The 26,577-nt window shown below is 39.1% G+C and overlaps 2 protein-coding genes across 5 annotated transcripts; both read left to right on the forward strand.

Moving 5' to 3' along the window:
- The first annotated feature begins 1,339 nt into the window (after nt 1–1,339).
- On the forward strand, nt 1,340–10,657 carry kdf1b (keratinocyte differentiation factor 1b). Its single transcript, XM_079368550.1, has 4 exons — nt 1,340–2,173; nt 2,833–3,780; nt 3,890–3,976; nt 7,761–10,657. Exons 2-4 carry the CDS (start codon nt 2,853–2,855, stop codon nt 7,853–7,855), a joined length of 1,110 nt encoding a protein of 369 aa, XP_079224676.1. The 5' UTR covers nt 1,340–2,173; nt 2,833–2,852; the 3' UTR covers nt 7,856–10,657.
- A 2,379-nt stretch (nt 10,658–13,036) lies between these two features.
- nudc (nudC nuclear distribution protein) lies at nt 13,037–21,443 on the forward strand. Of its 4 annotated transcripts, none has more exons than XM_079367938.1 (9): nt 13,037–13,257; nt 13,676–13,753; nt 13,852–14,061; nt 14,141–14,221; nt 14,315–14,428; nt 15,762–15,956; nt 16,112–16,195; nt 16,282–16,400; nt 21,137–21,443. In XM_079367938.1, exons 1-9 carry the CDS (start codon nt 13,183–13,185, stop codon nt 21,186–21,188), a joined length of 1,008 nt encoding a protein of 335 aa, XP_079224064.1. In that variant the 5' UTR covers nt 13,037–13,182; the 3' UTR covers nt 21,189–21,443. The 4 variants fall into 4 exon arrangements, with proteins under 4 accessions (XP_079224064.1, XP_079224066.1, XP_079224065.1 ...); XM_079367940.1 differs by having other exon boundaries at nt 14,141–14,191; XM_079367939.1 differs by having other exon boundaries at nt 14,144–14,221.
- Nucleotides 21,444–26,577: the final 5,134 nt, after the last annotated feature.

The following is a 26,577-nucleotide window of genomic DNA, read 5'->3' on the forward strand; positions in this document are numbered from 1 at the left end:
CTCGGGATCAATAAAGTATCTATCTATCTATCTATCTATCTATCTATCTATCTATCTATCTATCTATCTATCTATCTATCTATCTATCTATCTATCTGCTAAAATTAAAGTATGATATATGTAATTTGGAATTTCAATTTATCTCCTGTCAGGAGGAAACATTTTGAACTTTTATCTCACGAAAAAAAATAATAATACAGAAAACCAGCGTTAAACACGTAGCCTTGCATAGCCAGAATGGACTGTGTGGACAGAATGGATCTCCTTAACACTTATTAAGCATCACTTAAGAAGTCAGGAACATCTGCTTTGTTTGTTCAAACTATATTATCAGCTTTGATACATTTATGTTGTTTATTTTTATTTTTGTATTATGATACATTTTAACATGACAAATATTATGATCATCATCATATGTTATCCTTTTGAAAAGGGCAGCTGCAGAAATATGCAGCAAACTGCAGCATATTATCAATCAATTAACTGTGTGAATCAGAAGCAGTTTAGAAGAGGATATACCCTATGAAGACTGAAAATAAGTATAATTCTTTTCTGCTTATACCCTTCACTGCACCACTGAGTAGAATACCACAGCTCTAAGATTAATTTTGGAAATTGTGTTTCAAATGTACAACATTGCACACAACTACAGTAACTATACATCATGCCCTCTCTGTCTGCATGTGTTGATGGTTGATTTAGCTTCCTTGCTCATCAACCAATAGACATAGTCAGGAAGAACATCAGTAAGGTTTGTATACTGGATTTCATAAGACCTGATCTTATTTTAGTTGCTTTATTTCTAAAATCTTTCTCTCCTTCCTCCGTCAGGCCCCCACCAGCTGGTTTGGTTTTGGATACACTTTACAACACTACACTCCATGCATTGTGTATCTATCTCAAACTCGCATTAAAACCACTTGGAGCCACCTGCACTTACTCGCATAATTATGATTAAGAGCATGGTTGCACTGGCCATCCATATTATCTTTATTATTTAACTTCATCTTAAAATGAGTTAACTTCCCTTTATGTTACACCCATCATGGTCTCTTACTTTGATATAGTTTTTGAAAAGATACCATTACTCTTTGTAAAATCCTACTTCAGACTGTTCTCTTTCTATTTGTTTCAATATTTTAGTTTTTTGTTTGTTTGTTTTCTTTGAGTTACTCGTTTCAGGTTCCCTCTGCTGCCCTCATGTGTCTTCCACATGCATCACCATCCACCCCAACCCTCCTGTGTCATTCAATTGGTCCCAGTTGCACCTCATCTCTAATCATCCCATCTGTCTTCTCTTGTCTTGATTAACTCATCTGCAGGTATATGTTCCATTCTTATTTGGCTCTGTACCTTGTATGAGCAGCATGCTGCCTTTTTTTCTCATCATAGGCTTTCAAAGTGTATGACACTTGGTCTGATTTTTTTTATCCTGTTTTTGTGATTTTGTATCTCTGATAGTTCATTGTAAACGTATTGTTGCTCTGAAATCTTTTTTCAAGAGTTGAGCATGTTGTCCATTGTCTGTGCCAAGCCTGATAACTCTTAATTTACTCTGAGAACAAAAGTATCTGTAAAAAGGAGAGTCAACAAGTCCTCCACAATAGTTGCAGAGAGGTCCCTGTTTTTTCAACCAGTCTTATAAATATGAAGATTCAAAACAGAGATAAAAAAATAAAGACTTCTAATCATGTATCATCATTATTGTCGTTTAAACAAAACGCCAACATTTTGTCTTTTTAAATTTAAATCGGACAGTGCATGGCACCGGAAATAGTGTCGTAAGAAAACGTTCTTGTCGACATTTGGTTTGACGCACATTTGACTTATTCTTGTTTAATCGTGTTTTTCTCCAGTTTTCTCCTAACATAGCGTTTTCGTGATTTGGTCACATTCACAGCGCGTAATAATTCTGACCTAAAATGACACTTTCACTTGTGTTTTATTCTTTTAGTCATGACCGGAAGTGTTGCTGTTTTTGTTACCGTCAGGTGTGTTTCCACATTGACGCTCAGGTACGCGGAATTGGGTAAAAACTCACCTGAAAGGGACATTTCTGCGCGGTGTTTATGTGAGGAGTGTCTCAGAATGGATTTGAGCAGACATATTTCATGAAGTGTGAAGAAGACGGTGTTGGTTCTGGAGCCGGTTTGGTGGACTCACCGTGTTTACTGTGAGTAATGTTTAGTGAGGAGTCCAGAAGTCCTTTAATGGAGGAGAGAGCCGCGATGACGAGTCGCCATGAAAGTGAAATTACTTTTTCATGCACGAATACAGCTTTATTTTATATTTGTCAAACTATAAAAAAGAAGTGACATGTTAAGTGAATGGAGGATAAACAATGTCACTTCTTTATTTTTCATCGAAATGCGTTAAATAAACATTACATACATGGGTCCTAAACAGATGCCGTAGGCACGTTGCGTCAGACTCTATATGAGATATTGGCATTTTTGTGTATTAAGGTTTCAATCAATATTTGTACCTGCAAAGACATATTTAGGTCATTACAGATTATAATTGTTTTATTTATTTCGGCACTTTTCACAACTGGCTCACTTTAATAAAAGAGGTGGCTTTTATAGGCTACTTAAGTTTTCAAACATAATTTCCTGTGTGGCACACATCCTCAACAGAACCAGTTGGGTTACTTTACCTGCCACCTGGGGATAGTAGTTTCACATGTGACATGAAGAGAAATGCCCTCAGGTGGCTCCAAGTGGTTTTAGTTTTTGCTTGGAAGACTGGATAAAAGTCAAGTCTGTTTAGTGATTTTTAATACTGACTCATGTGACATCTCAGTTGACTTCTTCATCTCTCATGTTTGTTCAGATTTCTTGAGCCAGTAAGTCATGTCAGCCGGCAGCACTGGCAGTCTGAGACACAGCTCAGGAGTGGGAAGCTACAAACATGGACCCAGCCGCAGCAGCAGCCAAAGGTCATCTTACGAGGAGCGATGTGTGGACCCTGTGGAAGACAGGCTTCCGACCCCAGAGCCAAAGACAGTCCACAAGGCTCACCTGAAAGATGCTAACGGAAAGCAGTCTGAGACGATTGGCTTCATTCCTGGCTCGGCCGACCCTCCCTCTGCAACACAAACCTGCAATCCATGCGCTTCTCAGAGGAGCTGTAGGACCTTTGTGTGCAGCATGCTCACATGCGGACTGTATAGGGTCTGTGAGCGTTCCATCCTTGCTCCTTGTCTGGCACCAAATGAGAGCTCCACAGATGTACCAGAGAAAATCAGCCTCCGTGCCGTGAATCCAGAAGACAAGAAGGAAGAGGATGCCGCAGACTGGCTGGGGGATGTTTGCATAGGTGGAGTCAAAGTTGACAGTCCGAGAGCGTATATAGATGCTGTAGTGAAACCTCCAACTTATGTTTCTCCAACTAGCAGTTACAGACGACCCAACCAGCAGTCCCTGCATGAATCCTTGAGATTTGACGACTGGGATGATGGCGAAGAGGACGTGGACTCACTGATCACGAAGAAGCTGCTGGAACTCTACTCCGAATATCAGATCGAAGAGTTAGCCAGGTGCACTTCAGACTCTTTGTTTCTGAGGAAGAGCAAAGCCATCAACCATCTCATCAACTCACTTGCTGAGGAGCACAAAATGGACGAGCAGGAGGCTGAGTGTCGGCTCGTGCGCGGCATCATCCGCATCAGCACTCGGAAAAGTAGGAGGAAGCCGGCCGTATCCAGGAGAGAAAGGACACTGTCGGACAGCGGGAACGAGACGATGAGGGAGAGCGATTCTTATTCCTTCAGCAACAATAGTACGTTTGAGTTTCTCACTGCTTCATTCCAATTTATCTGATACCTTTGCACATATCTGCTTTCCAGCCATTGACTAACCATTAAGCGTTTCTCTTTCTTTTCTTCAAGATGACTACAAATCCAATCCAAACATTCAAATATCAGAGCTGACCTCCTCTGACCAGTATGCCAGAGAGATGTGGAGGAACAACGGAGGTAAGAAAACTTCTTTTATAATGTCATTAAATAAAAAGAACATTTTATCCATATTCATACATTCATACAGGGGAGGGGGAACATCAATGTACCTTTTTCCCAACACTGAGATTTACTTTTGGTGTCTTAATCAGTTTGTATGGCACCAGCTTAATGTTGTGTGACATTCACAAAACGTGTATTTTTTGTCAAGGTGAAGCTTCTTTAAATTCTAAATAAATATTTTAGCCGAATGCAAACATGGCATATCTGCACTTTTGCTTAAATTTTTAAGCCAAAGTAAAAAAAATCTATTTAAAGAGCACTAATAATGATAGATAGATAGATAGATAGATAGATAGATAGATATTTTATTGATCCCGAGGGAAATTCAAGGCATCCAGTAGCAGTATACAGACAGGCAGGACACAAGACATTAGTTACAATACACACCCGCTGTCCTCCCTCCCCTCTGTATACAATAATCCCCCAAACAAGATTTAGGAGCCCCTATGTGACTAAGAGTAAACATAATTACAGGTTAAACCTGTGCAGTTAGCATTAGCATTAGACTTAAACTTATATAGCATAAATGTACATAACCTGTGAAGGAGAGAAAAACATGTGCTGGTTAAAAGAGACCTGGGACCTGGGGCCTAGCGGCTCGTTAACACGCCCCATGTACAGGGGCTCCAGTCCTCACTGTGGAACGCCTGGGTTTGACTCCGACCTGTGGCTTCTCTCTGATTTTCAGATCTGTCTGCTGTCCTGCCGCTCTTATAAATGCATGAAAAGCCTCAGAATATATATATATATTTTTTTTAAAGCACCATTATTACATTGAGCGATTCAGAGTTCTTTACATAAATATAAACAAAACATTAAGATCATTCAAAGTATCAAAGGAAATGTGACATTAAGCAAAAATAGATTCAAACATATTAAAATTCAAACCAGCATGAAGAGAAATTAAAACATCAGACAAAACATGAAAATACAAAATATAGAATATCCTAAATTAGTTGTATTTAGGGCGCACTCACACTAGGCAAAGTTGTCCTATACCCTGCACGATTAAACCTGAAGGTAAGGACATACAACGTAACTCTTGTTTTTCCATTGAAATAAGATTTGAAATTATTGCTGCAATGTAATTATAGTATATATGTAATTTACTTAGTGTGTCCCCTGTCGTTAAGTCACTGACTTTGAATAATGACCTTGTTTTATCTTTCTTGTAACATTTATTTGGCAGCAGCAGCGGGGGAAATCCAACGTGCATGTTAGTGCCAACAATGTCTGCCCTCATATTACCGATTGTGCAGTACACAAAAAAACTGGTTTTACTTCCTGTTCAACTCACCAAACATCCACTTTAATGTCTGACAAAACAATGAGAGAGCTTTTAAGGATGTTAAAATCATTGTAGCAATGAAATGAACTTCTTTAGTACCAAAACATCATGACAATGGCAATACAAACTGACTCTGAACTGATGAGGAACTCTGTTAAACGTCAATACTTTTATGGGTTTTCACACAAACACTAAACTCCTCACAGATGAGCACAGCCAGATGATTTTTTCAATTAGACTTTACCCGTCGTTCTTCCTTCCTTTCCCTCAATAAAATATATTGGATTTCTGGGTTATATTTCTACGCCTTGTCCAGCTTCCTTAAACTAGTCTCAAAAATGTCTGCACTAATTCAAGGACTGCACTTTTTCAAATATTCACTCACCAAATCCAACTGTCAAGGCAGATGTTTCACAAATAACGTAAAAGGTAGACTCGTCTGAGTTTGGATGTTGTGTTTTTGCATTTTCAGAGTTTGAATTTTGCAGAGAAAAACAAACCAAGCAGACTTGTCCTGTCCTGGTAACAATAATATAGAGGAATCAATTTGCTGCCAAATATCTGTTCAATCTCGAACTTCCACAGAAAAGCAGAATGAGGTTAAAACTTTTGGCTTTTTGATCAAAATGGAGCCACCTTCTGGGATGTTTAATTTGTTTGCTGAAAAACAAAGTGTGTTAGTCCACAGACGGAAGAGCCAGTGTGTATACCAAACCCCATACCCCCATATACAGACAAAGCATCCGAGTGATTTGACTTGTTGTCAAAATGCAAGTGATACTGTAAGAGCCAATATGCCTATTGTTGATTTGATTATAAATATTTAGTTAAAAATGATTGAAATTTGATTTTCAGTACGTTCATGTTAATCCATAATGTTTAAAATGGTTTGTAAAGTCATAATTTAGTCAATATAAATTATTTTTTATGTTTCTGAATGTTTTTGGTCATGACATCACTGCGTATTTAAATGTGACGCATGTAACGTAGGTAGTTGGAGTCAAGTGTTGATGGAAGCAACACAGTTTTTTGACCGTGCTTTCGACCTTTGTTGTACTTTTATTTTACTTTGAATTTTTTACAGTAAACCTTTTAAAACGAAGAAAAAGTTGTCGTTTTTTCGCTCGCGTTGCAAATACTGTGAGTTGACTCCAATAAGTGGTACAAAGGACAAAGAAAGAGACGGAGTGCCACTACAGATACCACCAGAAACCAGAAAATTAAGAAAAGTCACAATCAACATAGAATTGCGCGTCAGATAAGATTTGCTAGGTGAGAGCTCAAATTTGATGAGTTTCCACATATCATGGGGATGGGTTTTTATTTTGTTGGTTTTATTACACTCAGTTTACAGATTGCATCTGGCTCTGTCTTTAAATGAAACACATTGTATGAAAGATCTGCAGGGCTTATACATTTATTTGTTTTTAATATGGGAAAACGGTGAAAGCAAAAAATGTTTTGTAAATGTAATAATCATGTTAACGTGGGATTCTTACATTAAGCCAAAGTATGTTCATAGTGTCACAGATATGTATCCAGTAAATGAATTACTTCATATGTATACAGGAGTGTTAATTGTAGTGGAGAAGGTTCGAATAAGCTTATGCTTCATACTATTCCTTTTTGGACATGTTGGGTCTTATTAATATTGTTGACTTGTTGTTGTTTGTTTTTCTTTATTGTGCTACTTGCACATGTTCAAAATACATTTGAGAATCACAATCAGAATGACTTGTATAATACATTTGCTATTTATTTTAAAGATGACATGTTATACTCCTTTTCCCACCTTTTCAAACTGTCCCCTGTGCTCTAAATGAAACATCAGTGCTGTGCTTTGGTCCATATAACATGAATCAAGCAGCAGAGGAGGTTTGTGACCCTGTAGAAACCAGCTCTCTCAGAACGCTCCGTTTTGGTGTGTGTCTCTTTAAATGCAATGAGACCCCCTGAGTTTTCCCAGTAGACATCACTCCTCTGTACAAAGAATAAAAATGGTGGACCTGCACAAACGTTTTAGTTTTAGCTGGAGGTAGAGTCCATAGGAGGAAATATCAGGGGAGGGAATTTTATTACCAGAATCCAACTTGTGATGTCACTAACGGAGAATTTTTTTCTCTGTGTGGTAAGACCTCAAATAAAGGGGTGAATGGATTTATTTAAACATTTTGTGGGTTGATAGACACTCAGGTTATCCAAATAAATGTTCAAAAACACTGTAAAAGTGGATTTTTTTAAAAACATGTCCCTTTAAAAAAATTAGGTCAGGGAGGCGCAGAATAGTTGAGTGCCCCATGTGCAGAGGCTTTAGTCCTCGCCGCAGCTCAGCAGTGGGAAAAGACAGCTTGTTGCAGTGAGCTATAGGGCTGACAGAGAGCACAGTTAATGCCATGTCACCTCTCCACAATAATGCTGATGAATTGTCGTGATTTCTCTTTGTTCTCGTAGGCCACACCTCCAGTTCTCCTACAGCCTACTCCTCCGCTCACACAGAGACTAATTCTTCAGGTGTGCCACTTCTTCAGACCTCAGTGAGAACATGATTCCTGCTTGAATTGTTAGTCTTGCTGTGTCTCCAAGGTCGCATATGGGAAGAGGAAAACCGACACGACTTGCACAGGAGTCTCTAGCTGCACCACGCTCTCTCCGTGGGGAAAAGAAAATGTGAAATAATCACATTGTCTGAAGGACTTCAGTGAACTCAGGGCTCTGTGTGGAGATATTTATAGTTGATAAATATTATGTGTATATTTGAAGGATAGCTTGATTGAAGGCTTGCCCTGCTGGCACATATTTGAACGTGATTAACCGTCCCCTCATCTTTGAAGTCATGCTTATGAAACCTGACCTGTACAGACCGTTAGCTGTTGTTCTGAAAGGACTTATGGATTTAGTTCTGTAAGATAGAATAGAAAGTTGTTTGTTTTTGAGGCACATTTTATCATCTGATCATCACTATAGCTTTAATGTTAATCGTATGTGATTTTTAGCTGGATTTAAGTGCTTAGATTTCATGATTACATATCGCATAATGATTTTACCACTCTCGTTTGTAAAGCATTGACTCCCACGACTCGATTATAAATAGCACAAAGACAACCTATCTATGGTGGAAGTGACACATTTTCATTGATTCTGGGGAACTTGTATTCCCTTTTAAGATTTGCTGCAAGCAACACATTTCAAAGAAAAGTTTGGACAGCTGCTTCAAAAGATTGAGAAAGTTTGAAAATAATTAAGAACACCTATTGGAAAATCTGACATTTAATGGATTGATTGGCAACAGGTTAGTGACTTGATTGCTTCCCAGAGAGGCCGATCCTGACGTTACGATGGGGAGGGGCTCATTATCTGACAAGAGGTTCAACAAATAAATTATGTTACTGAACATAAAATAACAGCCAAGCTGGGAGTCTCGTCGTCTACAATGCGTGATATTCAGATTGAGAGAATCTGAAGAACTCTCCGTATGCAGAAGACGAGGCAAAATCAACGACTTTACAAAATCTGCCTTTTCATTTGGAAATAATCTCCCTGCATCCTCAGGGCTGAAGACAGGGACCATCCAGCGTGTCTTCAGTGCTCAGGTCAAAAGGCAGCATCCGTGATGGTTTGGAGGATCATTTGTAGACATGACATGTACATTTGTGAAGGCTCCATTGAAGCTGAACCCTTCATCGAGCCCTGCTAGCCGCTCTGCTGCCATCGATATCGTTTATGAGGTCAAACCACCTCCAAGTCTTTCTCTGAACGCCACTCTGGCTGTTGTGGTTCTTAATTTTTCTGTATTTGCCGCAGAGTTTCTTACATTTGGACCTGCATTGTTCAGATGTCCTCACAAACCCCTCTGCGGCCATTCTTTGTGCTACAGGCTTGAACAGCTTCTCGTTCCTCACCGCGCACCGTCCAGTACCCTCTGCATTTCCTCTTCCCTGATAATGCCGAAGAAAGTGTGCACTTCCACGGTTGACCATGGAACATTATTCTTTCCTGGTGCTATTCTCTCTCTTTTTTTTTTATATAATTAAAGCCTTGATGTTAATGTTTTTAAACTTGACTGGGTATTTAAACATGACAGGGTTGTTTTTGTCTTTTAATGCCGCTGTCGCATGGGAAGTGATTATTCTTTTTACCAGTCAAAGGACTGCAATGTTTAGCTCCACCTTTTAGGGTCGTCTCGATATTCTTGGCACCCCAACGGAAGGGTCCCTAAAAGTAGGACCACGGTATCGGTTATTTGGGGATTTTTCCCAGTTTTAGTCTATAGAAACACTGCAAAAAGTGTGCCGAACCAAGACGAACCGAACCGCTTGGTGGAAACGGGGCTTAGGATGTGGAGCAACATTATGCTGCCAAATAAACTTTTTCTTTCAGCAAGACAATGCCAAATCATATTCAGGACATTCTCCAGCTGTGTGGCTCTGTTGCAAAAGAGTGCAGCTGCTTAACTAGACTTCCTGTAGTCCTGACTGTCACCCACTAAAACTGTCTGGAGCTCAAATATTATAAGAAAAGGGTTATAAAAATGAGTCTGAACTGTTGAACAGCTGAAATCCTGCAACAAGCAAGAATAGAAAAACATTTCACTTTTCACAGACGTGGTTGTCTTTACTTCCCAAAATGTTCACAGTGTGTTAAATGAAGAGGTGATGCTACAGTGTGGTAAACATGGCCCGGTCCCAACGGTTTGGAAACAGTTCGGAGTTCAAAATTGGCGTATTTTTTTACCAAAAAGAAAAAAACGCTTTTCAGTTTTTGTCACATTTGTCTTTTTGCTTTTTTTTTAATATGAAGTTTCAATGTTTGGAAATCAAATTTTTTATGCACAATGTCTAAAGTTTTTTGGTAAAGTGGTTTGTACATTAGTGATCATTGATGATAAGTAGTCCAAGTGGCATTGAATGATTGAAAATAAACCACATAGCATGTAGGGTTCTGATAATGATAAACTGGAACAAAAGAACTCTAAAGCACGTTGCTTAACATGCTGTATTTGGTATGTTTGATCCAAAGTACGAAAATAAGACTTTAGTTTGTTCAAGGATTTCTGAGTTGTTGTTCTTAGAGTTGTTAACTTTGAACCGTCTGTCAGAGTTAGCTTTTGTACAAACAGACCAGTTGAGGTTTTTGAATGACTTGTGAATATTTGTTTTCCTTTGTGAATTTTATATGAGAAGTGCAATTCTTTGCAAAGCTGGTTTTGATAAGTCTCATCACATGAAGCTCATGTCAAACAGCCAGCTCCAAAGTTTTTAATTAAACTGTGTGTGATGCATTATGGGTCATTTCCTGTGCTTTCCTGTCTGTAAGTCTTTGCTGTTATTAAATAATACTATGATAGCTGATGTTGGCTGCAGGTTCTTGTTTGTTCTGTGACATCATCCCAAACTGACTCATGAAGTGCACGTGTGTTTTCATACCAACACCCTTGCTGTGTTTGCTACTGGCTGCTGATGGGAATTAAACCAGCTGACCCGGCTCTGTGGTCTTATCAGAATTTGGCTATTGACCCAATAGTTATTCCTTCAGCTTGAACACACTCTTTTAGTTCAAAGTATAAAGCAGAGCCCATGTTTAACCTCGAGGTAACACAGTGTGTTTAAAGTGTGTCTGTAATATGGCTTCAACTCCAGAGTGGTTATAATGAAATGTGAAACTGGTTGCTCTGGTTCCACCAGAAACCCAAAATACACCCGGACTACTGAGTAAATGATAATGACTGTCTCTGTCATATTACCAGCTAACTTTAAACATTCATCCACCTTGTATTTATTTAATGCTGTGAGTGTCAGCTGAAGCATATCAAGGTTGTTTTCTCTGCACGTCTGATTTTCTAAATTCCGAGGGCAAATGTTCTTTAACCCTACATTAAGATAACATACTTTATACTCTGAAAAAAGACCTGTTCTTAGTTTAACCATGTAATATATTTATCTTATTTGTCATAAAAAAACATACAGTAAATGAAGTGAAACTAAAAGAAGAAAATGTTTGCTTGTTTATTTGTTGTAACATATGACCACATAAGGGAGTCAAGATTGTGTTAAAGTGAGGCCTGACTGCTTTGAAATACTAATTTGGACATTTTAAATAGAAAACCATTCTTTGACAATATTGATGAGTATTTTAGAGAAGTTGAATGTGTAAGTTAAGCCATCTGTTACATAATTAATTGAATATCCTGTTTATTTTAGCTTTTGTGCCCCTTACACCTGAAATATTAATTATTTACATTTTAACACTTGTATGCATAGAGCAGAGATAACTGGACTTTACTTCCTTTCATGTGCACACTTAACCTGGCCAATAAGGCTCTCATCCTGATTCTGATCAATGGTAAATTCATAACATTAAATCTGTATCCCTGCATTCACTCAGTTAGGGTTTTCTAACTGGGAACTTTTTGCACAAACATATGTATTAATAAATGTATCATGATTGTGTATGACTGGCTTAAAGAACCGCGCTGTGGATGGTGTTCTCTGGGTGCTGGATCTGCATGTCTACTTGGAGAGCTTTCTGGGTGTTCTGTTGGATGAACAATGAGGCACTCCCACAGCTTTAGCAGAGACACAAAAGTTTATTACATATTCAACATTTTTATTCAGATACAATTACTGGAGTTAAACAGCAGCACACCTTCAGGTAGGCACATTCCTACAGACTTGATGATCACAGATGTGATGTGTAATACTGGCTTGACTTGTGATACTTTTGGAGAAATTAATAGTAACTTAGTGTGACCTCTTCTTCCACTGTTCATCTCCTTACTCTGGATCCCATTTACTGCTCGTATCAAATTTAAAACTGCTGCTCGCAAACAAAATGAAGGAGAAAAAAAAGGCTCCTCTTTACCAAAACTCTGTAATCCAGGGCTACGTTCGGATAGGGGCGTCTGATCCAACCTTCACCACAGGTTTCCTAAGACACTAACTGGACTGTTCTGCTCTGTCGCCCCCCGGTGGTGTAACAAACCATCCAACTCTATTCAATCTGCAGAGTCCATTTGCATCTTTAAGAAAAGCTAAAGACCCAGCTCTTAAAAAATACATATGACCTTATTGTGGCTGTTCACATGATCCTGATCTTGTAATCTTGATATCTTATTAGAATCAGTTTTATTGGCCATGTATGCTTGACACATAAAGAATTTTACTTCAGTAAACTGGGCTCTCTTTGTACAAAGGTGTAACATTAGATATCAACAATAAACTAAAAAAATAAACAAGTGATTAAAGACTAATATGTACAAGATTAAATAAGATAAGATAATAGTGCAAAATATGCTTGAGTATGAGGTAGTTTTTTCCTCAGTATTTACATTAAAGAGATTAGTTAAATGAAATAAAATAGTATACAATCACAGTGTCCATTTAGCTCTTGGGTTATTTCACAGCGACAGGTCTGACACTGTTTAGCGTTTATCAGAGTGATGTCTCATAACTATGAAAAAAGATGTGTACATAAATAATGTTTAAGTTTTGTTTCTTTGGTGAATGCAGTGGCTTCTTTCCTGTTCTGAAAAATGCCCCCCAAAAACTCCTGCCAATGTGGGAATACTGTTATTATTGTCCAGCATACTTTGGCTTTAGAATCACAGGGACACTAAAAATAAAATAAACTCTTATTTCTCTCTAGAAAATGCTCATTCTTTTGGGTACCAGAAAGTTATTCCCTCAAGTGATTGGTCATTTTGTCTGTCATTTCTTATCTACTCTTCCAATTGGTCAACACCGAGTGTGGGCGGAGCTTGTTTTCAGGAAGTGAGTGGCATGACTACGGGCCTCACACACATTGCCGCTAACTCAACTGTGTGCTTGTCATTTCTCATTCCAATTTATTCGACATTATTTTTTAATAACTCACCAATATGGGCGATGAAGACGAAAGGTACGACGGCATGCTGCTCGTCATGGCGCAACAACACGAAGGAGGAATACAAGAGGTAACTAAGGGTGTTGCTAACGTGCCATAGCAACCATGCTAATGTTGAAGCTAATGTAGGTAGCCTTGAGGCACACCTCACCTGAGTTTATACCGGTATTTATTTGATTATTAAGCCAAAAGAAATGTATAAAATCTCATTTAGTTCATCGTCAGACTCATTTGTATAGTTAATTTGCTTATATTAGAAGGTGGTATAAATATTTGTTACATGATTTACATATTTTAATACAGCATTAAGCTCTCGGATTCTTTAAGTTTTAAGTCACATTGTTGTATTTCTGAAAGAGGGTGGTGGATTAAATAATAATGGGTGATGGAGAGGAAATATAGGGATATGAAATTTACTTTCGCTCGAGTATTTTTGTCTTTGCAGTAGCAGATAGGAAACATTTATAAACTTGTATTTCTCCCTGCAGTTAGTGAACACATTTTTCAGCTTCCTCCGCCGGAAAACGGATTTCTTCACTGGTGGGGAGTCAGGTGCTCCAGAGAAGGTGAGAGATGATACCACGCCATGCGTGTGAGGTGATGTACCTCTCTGTGTAATGACTAAGCACTCTGGACTTAACCTTCCCTCAAATCTTTCTTCCAGCTTGTCAAAGAGGTCTTTGCACATCACAACAAACTAGCACTGAAGGTGCACAAGGAGAAGCAGGTGAAACAGGAGAAGGAAATGAAAGAGAAAGCCGAGAGAGCAGCCAAGCTCGCCGAAGAAGAGAGGAAAAAGAAAAACGACGACGGTCCGAGAATTCAGGAACTGACCGAAGAAGAGGCAGAGAAACTTCAGTCTGAACTCGACAAGGTGAAACGTCTGAGCTGTCACATCTGAAACTGCTGCAGTTCATCTGTTACCAGTATAACTTTTATATTTTGTATCTCAGAAGAAGAAGGACGAGGAGAAAGTGGTGAATGCAGCAACAGATGCAGAAAAGGCGCCTGAAAAAGCAGATGAAGAAAAGGGGGTGAGAGACATATTGGTTATAGAGTTTGCTGTTGATTTATAGTCAACTCTGGTTCTACGTCTGTCATGCTTTTTTATAATCTTGTTTCCTCAGTCTGAGTCGGAGGGAGAGGAAGATGAGAAGGACAAAGGTAAGCTGAAGCCTAACGCCGGGAACGGAGCTGACATGCCGAACTACAAGTGGACACAGACTCTGTCTGAAGTAGACGTGAGTGCCAGTTTTAAGATCATGACTTCATATTTATTAAGGCGACCCTGAGCTGTATTGAATCATCCACTAATCCTCAATAGGTGTGTTTTCATCACATTGATACAGTTTCAGTCAGACGTCTTGGCTAGGATCGTCACCTATGACAGGGGTTCCCAAACTTTTCAACCTGTGACCCCGACAATAACAGTGATAGTAACTGGGGACCCTCACTGTCCTCTGCAGTGGTTATAACATCCAAATAGTGACATCAAAACAGCACAAACACAAAACATAATTTTTCGTCGTTTAGGATAAGAATCGTACAAGAACACCCAGAAACTCTTGAATCTCTTTTTTTATATACCGTAAATTCCGGACTATTGAGCGCACCTGGATATAAGCCGCACCGGCTAAAAATAAGTAAATAAATGTATTTGTACATATATAAGCCGCACTTGATTATAAGCCGCAGGTGTCCACGTTATAACAAGAGCTATTTACACAGAAAGACGTGACACAAAAACATTTTTTTTTTTAACATTTAATTAAATACGTAGGCTACCGGTAACATCCACAAATACGAAGCCTAGCCGACGGTGTCTGTAACACGGCTGATGAAAAAGATGACCGTAATATATTTCACAGGGAAAAAGTCCATCCATTCACTGCCTCAGAATGACTTCATCACTCACTTCCTCAGTCTCTTTTTCGTTGTCGCTGTCAGTGTCAACTTTACGTGCAGCAGCTCTATTTCCTTCTTTGACAGCCAGGTCGATCGCCTTTAACTTGAAAGCTGCATCATATACATTTCTCCGTGTGTTTTCCATGATGAGGGTGCGTGCATGAAGCGCAAAATGACTGATATTAAGATCCGACGTGACGAGGACAAATGTTTTTGCGGCAGAAGCTCATTGTCCCCCAAAAAAATCCATGCATTAGCCGCACCGGAGTAGAAGCCGCAGTGCTCGAAGTGTGAGAAAAAAGTAGCGGCTTATATTCCGGAATTTACGGTATATCTTTACAATAATGGAAACATTTATTTGATTTTTATCCGATTTTGGAAAGAATCTGTCCAACTTTTTTTTTTAGCTGATGCAAAACAACAGATCAGGTGATGACAGCATGCCATGTTTTTGCCGAAAACTTGTGTTTAGCTGATGTCTCTGTGCATCCTTCATCAGCACTGATTGTGTTGTACATGAGCTGGTTTCCTTTTGTGTGTTGACATGCACAAAAAGAATTGACGTGTCCAGCCAGACTTCAACATTTGGCAATTCAGCTTTCATTCATTGTTATTTGTAGTTTTAATTTGCATTTTAAAAAAATGGTCTCCCTCCCTCCCCTCAAACAGCTGGTGGTACCTTTCGATGTGAAGTTCCGTATTAAGGGCAGAGATGTGGTCGTGGACATCCAGCGGCGCACCATCAAGGTGGGCCTGAAGGGTCATCCTCCCGTTCTTGAAGGCCAGCTGTGCAACGAAGTGAAGGTGGAAGAGAGCTCCTGGCTCCTCGATGACGGCAAAGTCGTCACAGTGCACCTGGAGAAAGTACGAACAACTCTGATGAGCAGCCTGTTAACTCTGGGTTTCATTATAGAGCTACCCGTCAATGTAGCATCATTGTCAAATCTTGAATAGATTTTATTTAATATCAATATAGAAATAAGTATTCACTGTAACTTCAGTGCTGTCTTAACTTTCAGATTAATAAGATGGAGTGGTGGAACAAGATAGTCACCACTGATCCAGAAATCAACACCAAGAAAGTCTGTCCAGAGAACTCCAAGGTAAAGGATGGAAAGCTTCAGAGGTTCTTGAAGTATGTATCAGCTCCCGCCATTTCCTCACCGTGTGTTTTTCCTCTGCTGAGCAGCTTTCAGACCTGGATGGAGAGACGCGTGGTATGGTGGAGAAGATGATGTACGACCAGAGGCAGAAGTCCATGGGCCTGCCAACGTCTGAAGAACAAAAGAAACAAGACATTCTTAAAAAGTAAGTTTCCAACTGTTCTCAAATATACCTGTGGATCCAGGAAACATCAAGCAGACCTGTCGCTCTGTCAGCAGACATCTTTGTTATTACACCTGCGACTCTGCTGCACTATTAAAGCACTTTTCAGACTGACTCTGCATCAGCGCTGTATCAAAGCTCTGCTGTCGTTACGTCTTAGTTTGTTCATATTGATTCTGCTGTGTAATGTTGGTGTCCCAGTTTGTGAATTCACGTGGCATTGTGGAAGATGTGTAAGAAACCGCAGGAGCTCCACAGACGCACAGCGTTGTTTAGTAATGCCTCTGTTTGCACCTATGATGATGGCACATAGCGAGGGTCACTTTGTCCTCAGTGCAACTGTTTCAAGATGTTTGGAAAAACAGTCACCATTTCTTCAGATCAGTTATCTACAAAACAATCTAGAATTATTCCCAAAGTATTTTCCAGAGAAAAGAATTTCATGTCAAGGTGTCATAAAAGCTCTTGGGGCATTTTTCAAAAAGAAGAATTCGTAAAGTTGTTTGCCTGTCTCGAAGCTCCAGGAGAGGACCAGGGCTCAGACATGAGAAATCGATGAGGGGAAAGGTTGCCGTTTTTTTTTTTTTTTTTTTTTTTTTTTTATATAAGTAATTTCATTATTATGAATGTGGAGAGAAATTTTGGAATGAGATTGAAATTTTGATTTATTTTTTTCTCCACACTGACAGTTTCTGCCCTTTTCTTCTTAATTCAGAATTGATTTTTAATGCCAATTACATTTACATATAAAAGGAATTTGTCTCTGTGTATTGGAGTAAAGGCAGTTAACATGGGAAATAAGGCTAAAATAGCAAGAGCTTCAATAAAATAAAAACAAGAAGCAATTACCATTCTCCACATTTCCGCATTTTCTCGACAATTCTACTTCATTCTTGAAAGTTTGACCTTCTTAATATTTGACTTTTATTTCTCCTCATAATGACAAACACATCTTCCTCCTCATTATTTATTTCTCATGCCTGGCCCTCATCCTCTTCCATACTGAACAGACCTGACAGAGCGTGAACCTTACTTTGTTAAAAGCTTTTAAAAAGCTGTAACATTATTTTGGCATCATTATATTTTGCAGATAAAGTACCAGCAGGACATGTTGACGTACGGTTTACACAGCTGTAAACAGATCTTGGTTGTGACTTGCTAAATACAGTTAACTGCTACTCTTCACTCTGCAGCTGAAACAAATCTGACTGAGCTCACCTGGGCCAAAAGAGTCAGTACAGTGAGTCCCAATAAAGGACGGGTGGGAAGACAGACACTGGGCTTGCATTATGGGTAATGTAGGCACTAATGCTGACCGTAAAAACAAATGCATACAAAAATATGATGACTGGTTAAATTAGGAATCTCTGAATTCGTATGAAAAAATATATATTTCTTCTCGCTTTTAAAACTCTACTAAAAAAACATAAAACCTGCATCCTGTTCGCTGCTGCTACATTTTATAGTGCAGTAAAACAAACAAATGGCCATCTCAGGAGTTTTATATGAAGACAAATGGTCGGTCATGGAGCTGGTGATAACCATGTCAAAGTAAAGTAGTGAAAACATAAACCAGCAGTGTTTCGTTTTTATTTTATAAAAGAACAGCTTCAACCTGTCATCAGTCCACCATACTTTTACTTTGAAGGTTTGTTTCAGAAACCATTTCCTCGTCCCTGCTCTGAGTCGGTGGGTGCTCGGTGACGCATCATGTTTGACACAGACGTAGTTCCCTCAGACTGACGTCAGAGCCGTGACACGGATCTGAAAGTCACTCTTTCATCACTGCTGGTTGTAAATGAGCCGACCTCTTCCTCTGCAGCTCTCAGCACAGAAGAGACGCGTTGGCTGTTCTGTTGACCTCTGCTTCCTCTTAAAGCTTGTTAAAGCTGTCTCTAAAGATCTTTATGAGGGTGAAACAATACGGCTGGAGTGGTGACTCGTTGTAGGAAGCTGCTCTGAAAGTAAGAAGCAAAGTTCACATGAAGTCTGGCTAACATGTTTCCTGTCCTATGTGAAAACTTAAGTCGTTTGATTTAAGATGATGGGCATGTCAAAGAGAACCGTTTCCAGACTGTTACCTCTGCTATTTTTGTGAAATATAAAGCTCAATGATTTCTAAAGAAAGGAAAGATTAAGCTAACAGTGTTGTAGGTGTCATGTGGCTGGGTGAAGACAGCACAGTTTAAATTCTCCCAAAAAACAACCATCTGTACGCAGCGCTGCCTCGACTTTACTCACAGTCCGCACAGCTGCTTCACCGACAGCCTGAATATAATCGACATATCTTCAAACTTCTCGTTTGTCAATAATGTAGCCAATGAAATCACACAAAAAACAAATATTGAGCTTCTCTTGCTGTTTCCATGGCTACAGCAAATGATGCAGCGTCCACATCCATGTTTTATTTTTCAAACAAATTTAGTGTCCCTTTATGTGAGAGGTTTCACTCCACACGTGAACTGATGTAGATTAGTTCAAATAGAATTCATACTAAAAGAAGTTGAAGTAGATGAGTGTACTGTTTAACCTTCGTCTTGTGTTAGGGTCGGCACCGACCCGTTTTAGTTTTTAAATGCATAAAAGAACCACGTAACTTTTTTTTTTTGCATCAAGGCTTTTTGACTTTGTCAGGAATCTCTATTTCAACAAAATCAAACATTTTTTTTGGTTTTCACTAAATTGTAAAATGCTCTGGTTAAAATTATGACCTTGGTGTTGTTAGGGTCGGTTTTGACCCAGTTATAAAAATAAGATTATAAAGCAATAATTAGAGCCAAAATTGAACACACTGACAGCCAGCTCCTCTCCCAATCATGTGAGCTTTAGGGGATTCTCATTTTACCTTGTTATCCAGTACAAAAACAAAACAAACAACGACAGGCATTTCCAGACATGTGAGGTCAATTCAGTATAGAGTTGGTGACTTGCAGAGTGCACATCTCCAATTTGCAGCATGCAAAAATGAAAAAAAGATTTACAGTGAAAGAAGTTCTGGATAATATTTTTGCTGAAAATGAGGGAGTGGACACAGAGCAGCATAGTGATACGGATGAACAGGTTTCTGAGGAGAAAGACAATGTGGAGTATCATCCAGAAGACACAGACACATCTGATGAGTCTGATGAGGAGGTCACCGGTGGTGAAGCGACTCCCGCTGAAAGATTCAAGTCCAAAAGTGGTGAGATCTGTTGGAGCTCATTACATCATGATTTACATGGCAGGGTAGCTGCTGCAAATGTCATCAAAATGACCCCTGGAATCTCAAGGTTTGCTGTGACGAGAGTCACTGACATCAAGACATGTTTTGAGCTATTTATGCCATTGTCACTAAAAAGAGTCATCATTGCTATGACAAACCTTGAAGGAAAAAAAGTCCATGGCGACATGTGGAAAAACATGGATGAGGAATACCTGGATGCTTATATTGGTGTTCTTTTTTTTGCTGGAGTGTACAGATCCTGCAATAAGGCCACTGATAGTCTCTGGGATGCATCGACAGGTAGAAATATTTTCCAGGCAACAATGTCACTTCAGACCTTTCATATGATATCAAGAGTCCTCAGATTTGACAACCAGAGCAAGATCTGACAAGCTTGCCCCCATCAGGGATGTCTGGGACACATGAGTGCAGCTTCTTCCACTGATGTTCAACCCAGGGCCATAGGTGTTGTGTTTTACAACATCCTCGATGTATTTGCATATAATGCATTTGTGTTGTGGACCCACATCCACCAAGTAATGGAAAAATAATAGTAAATATACATGGGTCGAAATTGACCCGTAACACCATAGATGTTACTATAGTTAAAATTATTAAAATGAAAAAATAAATAAAACAAATTTATTTAAGAGATGTGTTCTAATACCCCTCAGTAATAGTCAGGTAACACAACAACCTTTTATTTATTTATACAATTCTCTTGAGGTTCATTTTACCATTTTTTAAAATTGAAATCGAGGGGTATACTGACAAAAAAAAGGCCCAATGGCCCACACCAAAAATATTAAAACCAATATTTTCATGGATAAGGAAGCCTAACAAGGTAACCAAGAGATGAGAAACAAATTGGATGATAGATAATTGTTTTCAGTGTATTTTACAGCTGATTTAAGACATGGGTCAAAACCGACCCATTAACATAAGAGATGGTAACAGAAAGCTAACACAAGACGAGGGTTAAATGGGACTTTTTCAAGTCTCCTGGTTTGATAATTCCTTGAATGAAGTCATGTTAGTTAAGGATAAATGTTAATTCTCAGGGAGGATCATCTTTTCACATTCATACACATTATACATCCAGATACTTAAGAGTCGAAGTTGCTCTGAGAACATCTACAGAGAAAGTTATTAGAGTTTTAACAGAATAGAAAACAATGGAATAGAACATGTGCTGTTTCTGCTTTAAACATTTACAATTAAATGTTTTGGCCACAAGGAGGCGCTGTAGCTCAAGCTTGAGAAAAGCTTAATGCAGTGATTAATTAGTCATTCCAAGACTGAGGTCGAAGTATTTTTGCAATATGGAGCATAATAATGACTGGATGGAAATCCATCCATTCTATACTGGTATCCCTTTGGGGGCGCTGGAGGCTGATCCCAGCTGACTCAGTTATTTTCTGGAGGTGCAGATGGAAAATAAAGTCTGATAGAAATACCGTACGGTATCAGTTTTCTTTGTTGTCATTCATTCTTGCCTGTGACTCTTTCTCTGCAGGTTCATGTCTCAGCACCCAGAGATGGATTTCTCTAAAGCCAAATTCAGCTGAGACTTCCTACCTCACCTAACGAATCATGGAAATCATATCAGGTTATTGACAGGCTCCGACACACCCCCCCTCCATCCATTCTCTTCATACTGGATGTGGTTAAAATGACTGTCTTAAAGACTTAAGGTTCATGTTTGAGTTGTTTTTGTTCTTCATGAAAACGTATATATGACAGTTAAGCCCATGTTCTCCTTTTGCATGTTGTCTGGATGTTTAAAGTTGTCTTTTTTTAAATAAAGAAACTTAAATTCTAAATGATTCGATGCATGACTGGTTTTTGATGGAGTGAACCATCAGCACGACGTCTAATGGAAAATGGTAACAAGCAGTAAAGTTGAAACTCTTGAACTTGTTTCTGCTTTTTTGAGTTCTTTGTTCACACTGTGATCATTCGAGTTGAAGGTCAGGAGTTGTTTCTACCAGCTCTCAGACTCAATGAACTCATCCCAACTCAGATTTATAGATATATAATACATGTATTGAAATAAATGTGTGTAATCCTTCCATCTATTATCTCTGCTTCATGTTCGGGTCGCAGGTGGCTGGAGCTGATAAATATGCAATCTTTATTCTTGAGGCTGAACAAAAAGTGAAATTATTGTAGTTAAAATTTTAAGGAAAGTACAAAATGGGATTGAATGTAAATTTAGGCCAAAACAGGCCGGGTAAACATTTACTGCATAATATCCCTCTGAGTGGATGAAGACAAGAAGACAGACTTGTATGTGATGTCTATCAGCATCAGAATATCGTAAATGTTACCCTGTTGATTTTAACAGAAGCTCTTACAGCAGTGGTTCTCATCTGGTGGATTGCAGTGCCTAGAAAATAATAATGGTGTAAAAAGTCCATAAAGAGATCTTTAAACATATTTTCTTGTTCTGTATTTCATGCTTTTAAACATCTGAGGTCAAAACTGAACCGTCTTCCATTGAAGAAACCTGATTAGTTGAAAAAGATCAGAAACTTGGGTTGGCTTGTTTTAAGGAGGAGCTTGTGCTGGGTCCTGGGGTTAAACAAGTCGAGAAGCCTTCAAGAACATGCATCCATACAATTCAATTTAACCAGTTTTCCTGTGACCATACATGTTTGTTTCTAGAAGCTTGACTTGTTTATCTTGTTATTTTAGATAACACTGCTGCTTTCCTTTGAGATGTTATTTTCAGCGTTATCCTGAGACTACAAGATTAATACAAGATCATATAAATGTACGGTTGTTTGTCCACCTTGGGCTTCCATAGATTCTTTCCCTTTAATGATTTGAGTTATTCCCGAGGTACAGAGTGTATCTCCCTTTCTCTCGGAGGATTCGTAAGTGTAGAGGGTCGAAGAGGGTCTGTAATACAATTAAAAGACTCAAACCGTCTTCCACCTGTAGGTAAATTTATATACAAGACATGGTTTTTGAAATTAAAAGAAAATGTCAAAAGCAGCATGCACAAGGTGGAGAAAACCTTTCCAACCACAAGGGAGCAGTGTTTTCCTGACTGTGGAGTGTTTCCTGAGGAGAACCCACACAAGCCCTTATTATCTGTTCATTTCCAGGGTAGAGCTGTAGAAGATCATCTCCAAAGGCAAAAATCACAGACATGACCTTTGATGGAAATTTCCCCCTCATATTTTTCCAATTTTCAAGAAAATTTATTTTAAAAAATCCCAAAAGACAACCAAATCTGGCCACACGAGACGATTTAAGATCAGATTTTGGGCCGGATTTGATTTTTGTTAGCTTTAATGATAATGTGAATTCTAAAGGAGCACAGTAGAGTGTGGTAGAAACCTTAAAGCAGCTGGCAGGTAACCATGTGATAAGCAATAGAATAGAGGGATTATGCTTTATTCATCCACCCTATGTGATACGTCATCAGAAAAACATAAAGTCAATCTAATCAGCAGAAGAAGAAAAAATATTTGCTATATGTGGCTTTAGGTTACGACCAATTTTAAGATGATACAATCTGTAAAACAAAAATACATGGAGCAGCAACAGAAGGAAAATCGCAAACAGTGAACAGATTTCTTTGAAAACATACTCATATCAGTTATTCCCTTTCTCCAGTTTGGAACCTGTGAAAAGTAAATGCCTGACTTCACCACTAACGCTAAAATCAGGTACAGAAAATAACTGAATGTTGAAACATTTCCAGGCTATACGTTTATGTGTTAAAAGAAATAGTTGCAGTGCACTCCTACAATCAATCAATCAATAATAAATCAATCCATTAAAATCCCAGCAGAACAGCAGATGATGGTTACTTCTTCATTCTTATTATCAACATTACCCGCAATGCAAGCTGACTTTTCCTTCATATATTAAGTGAACGGATGTAAATATTGCCCTTCTCAGTATTATCATCACTCTAAGTGCTTTGGGGGCAGTTTGGGGTTGAGTGTCCTAATATCCTGTGACATTTCATAATGCAGATTAAAGACACTTGTGGCTTAAATCTACAAACAAAACAAAAAATAAAAAAAAACCTCTTGGTGACTTCAGGGAAGAACAATTAAGGTAAAGAAATAAAAAGGAAAAAAAGAGGTGTGCAAACAGTCTAAAGGTTAGGTCGCGTCCCACAGATGCCAAAGTCCTCTATGAGGGCGGCCCGAGTTTAAATCCGACCTGTGGCTCTTTTCCTGAATGCCATCAACCACTCTATCTTCTTGATTTTCTAATATATCCATATATACTTTATACTTGCCCTCTCAAAAACTACTTCTACTACTTTCATATCTCTTATATCGTTATACAAACGGCTACCTCTTAAAACCACATGTAGAGTTGATTGTAATCAAACTTTAGACATAATTGTACCAGGTATTTAACTCTTGAATGTTACGATATGTGACTTGTACGATGCCGTTGTCGACATGTCGTCTGAAGCGGGAGGATAATCAACATGCTGCTACCAATGAGTGAAAGACACTTTCTCACTCAGACCACACTGGATATCATGCACGGCTGCTAAATGTTACTTCAGTGAGGACCAGTTTGCTTACAAGTCTTCTGTGCTTGTGTGACTGTCCACAGCTAACTGGTCTGGCCTGTCAGGATGGTGAGACGCTGTCACCATCACTGTGGCGACTGGGGGAAACATACATTAGCTTATGCTGGCTAGCAAGTCCTGTTAATGTGTGAAATTGCTCATGTAGTTCAAAACACACTGCTCGCACATCTGTCTCATGGAGACAATGGGGTGTTGTTGTTGTTGTTTTTGGAAAGACAGAGTGTCCGTCACAATGTTTGAACCCAGAGTTTTAAGGCTGTGAGGTAAACTGGTGGATAGAATAAACTGCAAATTGTACAAATCTGTGTCATGGACAGGTAGACGTTATAGTAAGCTCTCTGCCACACAGGCTGTGACCTGAAAATACAGCATGAACATTAGCCATGAGCATTCATTTTCAGTTTTCAGAATTTATGGAACATATTTTGTCTTCAGGCAGAAAACAACATTTCTCACATACTTTATCCAACAGTGAGTAAAACTAGCACTAGCTTAAGTTGCTTTAGACTTCACAAGAATGAAGGAATCTGTAAGACCAAAAACATGCCTGGATATCTGAAGTAATGATGCCATAGGATATTTAAAGCCTGTTCTAATCCAGATAGGATCATCTTCAAACTAGCATATTGTTAGCATGTTGTTTTCAAATGTTGGCTCATTTATTGAGACATTTTCTCTTTTGCCAGTCCAAGACGTTTCTGTTCTTGTGAAGTATTTGTTCTAGGAGAGAGGCAAATAGTGAAGAGGAAGAGATTTAAAGTAAGTCAGAGAGTCTGGTGTGTTAGCCTAGCTAACTTATTGTATTAAAAAAATATATAGGAGGTGAAGAAAATGTACACATTTAGATCAGTTCTGGGTCTTATATGGGTTAATCACAGCCGTCGTCAACATGGCCAGAGTTCGGTTTGAGGTCCCTGCACAAGTCGACAATGAGTACATTTGTCAAATATGATTTGTAGTATTTTGTCAGAAATAGTTTTGAAATTTCCATTCCTTCTGTTCACACAGCTTTTTATTAGTATACTCAAAATGTGTTGGATTAAGTTTTAGAGTGCAAAATTACGGCCAGCTCAACTTCCAGTATTTCATCCACTGCAAAGAAGCAGAAGCCAGAGGCCTGATGGGATTGTGGCCGGGTGGGGCGGCTGTATGACAGTGCAGGGGTTGAGGGCACGGAGGAGGCAGAGTCTACTCAGCTGAGAGCAATGTCTCACCAAGGTACCAGAATTTCTTCATTAACGAAGACACACAGACATCAGAGGACGGGGTTGGGGTTTCGGGCGGACGAGGGGGCGGTCTGCAAACACACCTCCCTGACTCGCTGTTCCAGACTTGACAACTTGTTTTTTGGCAGCGGCCCCTCGTAAATCAGCCTCAAGCCCCTTCACAATGTGACTCATCGTCATAATCGGGGCTGTTTGCGGAGGCCGCTTCGCCCTTCTGTCTTCTTCAATAAGGCTGCTCGGTGGCTAATTCCAGGAAGTGGACGAGCGTTACGTGAGGGGATAGCAGGACAAAGATGAACAGGAGGCTACCTGCTTTGTCTGTTAAATTCAAATCATTCTTGTATTAGAACACAAATATTTAATCAATACCATGTTCTTCCTGAAATGGTTGATGTACTTTAAGTTTCTGTGATTCATAAACTTCAATTCTCCTCCAAAAAAAAGAAAGAACAATCTGTTGACATCAAAACTCTTGGACTGATTGGAGTCACGATGAGGCAACTCTGACCCAGCTCAATATCTGCATCTGTTGTTTATAGTAGTCGGTCCTCCACACCTGGGTGTTGGGCACACTCTGTAAAGCGTATTTGTTACACACACTTCCAGAGGAGGAGAGGAGGCCGCTCTGTGCAAAGTCAAACTCCAATTGTCAATTAGTGAAGGCCAACATGGGCTGCAGGCTGAGGTGTGCAGAACAGATCAGCCATCATGGAGGACAAAGACTTCAGTCAGCTCAGGGTCCTCAGATCACACACACACACACACACACACATATATATGGGAGTGAGAGGGAAGAGATGGCTTTGGGCCCAGCAGGACCTGTTTATAACTCCAGACTGAGCAAAGACCATCAGCAAACATCCTCCAATCCAAGTCTATACCACTCCTCATAAACTGCCATACACACACACACGCACACACGTATCACAAAAGCTCAAACTATTTCCTGTTTTTGTTGATAACTAATCACATTGTATAATGTTTTCCTTTCAGTCCTACAGTATGAATAATAGCTGTAATTAGAAATGTGTCTTATGACTGTTAAGTCACCGGAAAAGTTTCCTTTGGTTCACAAATTCTGATGTATATCAAAATAACCTCTTGTTAATTTCAACATATATACTTGTAAAGTAAAGTACGACATTTAATGAAACTCCCTTT

This window comes from Symphodus melops, assembly GCF_947650265.1.
Source record: "Symphodus melops genome assembly, chromosome: 18".
In the NCBI taxonomy this organism is placed as follows: domain Eukaryota; kingdom Metazoa; phylum Chordata; class Actinopteri; order Labriformes; family Labridae; genus Symphodus; species Symphodus melops.

Bases quoted from the DNA above. Each gene is read 5' to 3' on its own strand.
- kdf1b (XM_079368550.1), top strand. From the start codon at position 2,853: ATGTCAGCCGGCAGCACTGGCAGTCTGAGACACAGCTCAGGAGTGGGA. The intron at 3,781-3,889 runs GTACGTTTGAGT...CTTTTCTTCAAG, and splicing joins TTATTCCTTCAGCAACAATA to ATGACTACAAATCCAATCCA. The intron at 3,977-7,760 runs GTAAGAAAACTT...TTGTTCTCGTAG, and splicing joins GATGTGGAGGAACAACGGAG to GCCACACCTCCAGTTCTCCT.
- nudc (XM_079367938.1), top strand. From the start codon at position 13,183: ATGGGCGATGAAGACGAAAGGTACGACGGCATGCTGCTCGTCATGGCG. The intron at 16,196-16,281 runs GTAAAGGATGGA...TCTGCTGAGCAG, and splicing joins TCTGTCCAGAGAACTCCAAG to CTTTCAGACCTGGATGGAGA. The intron at 16,401-21,136 runs GTAAGTTTCCAA...CTTTCTCTGCAG, and splicing joins AAACAAGACATTCTTAAAAA to GTTCATGTCTCAGCACCCAG.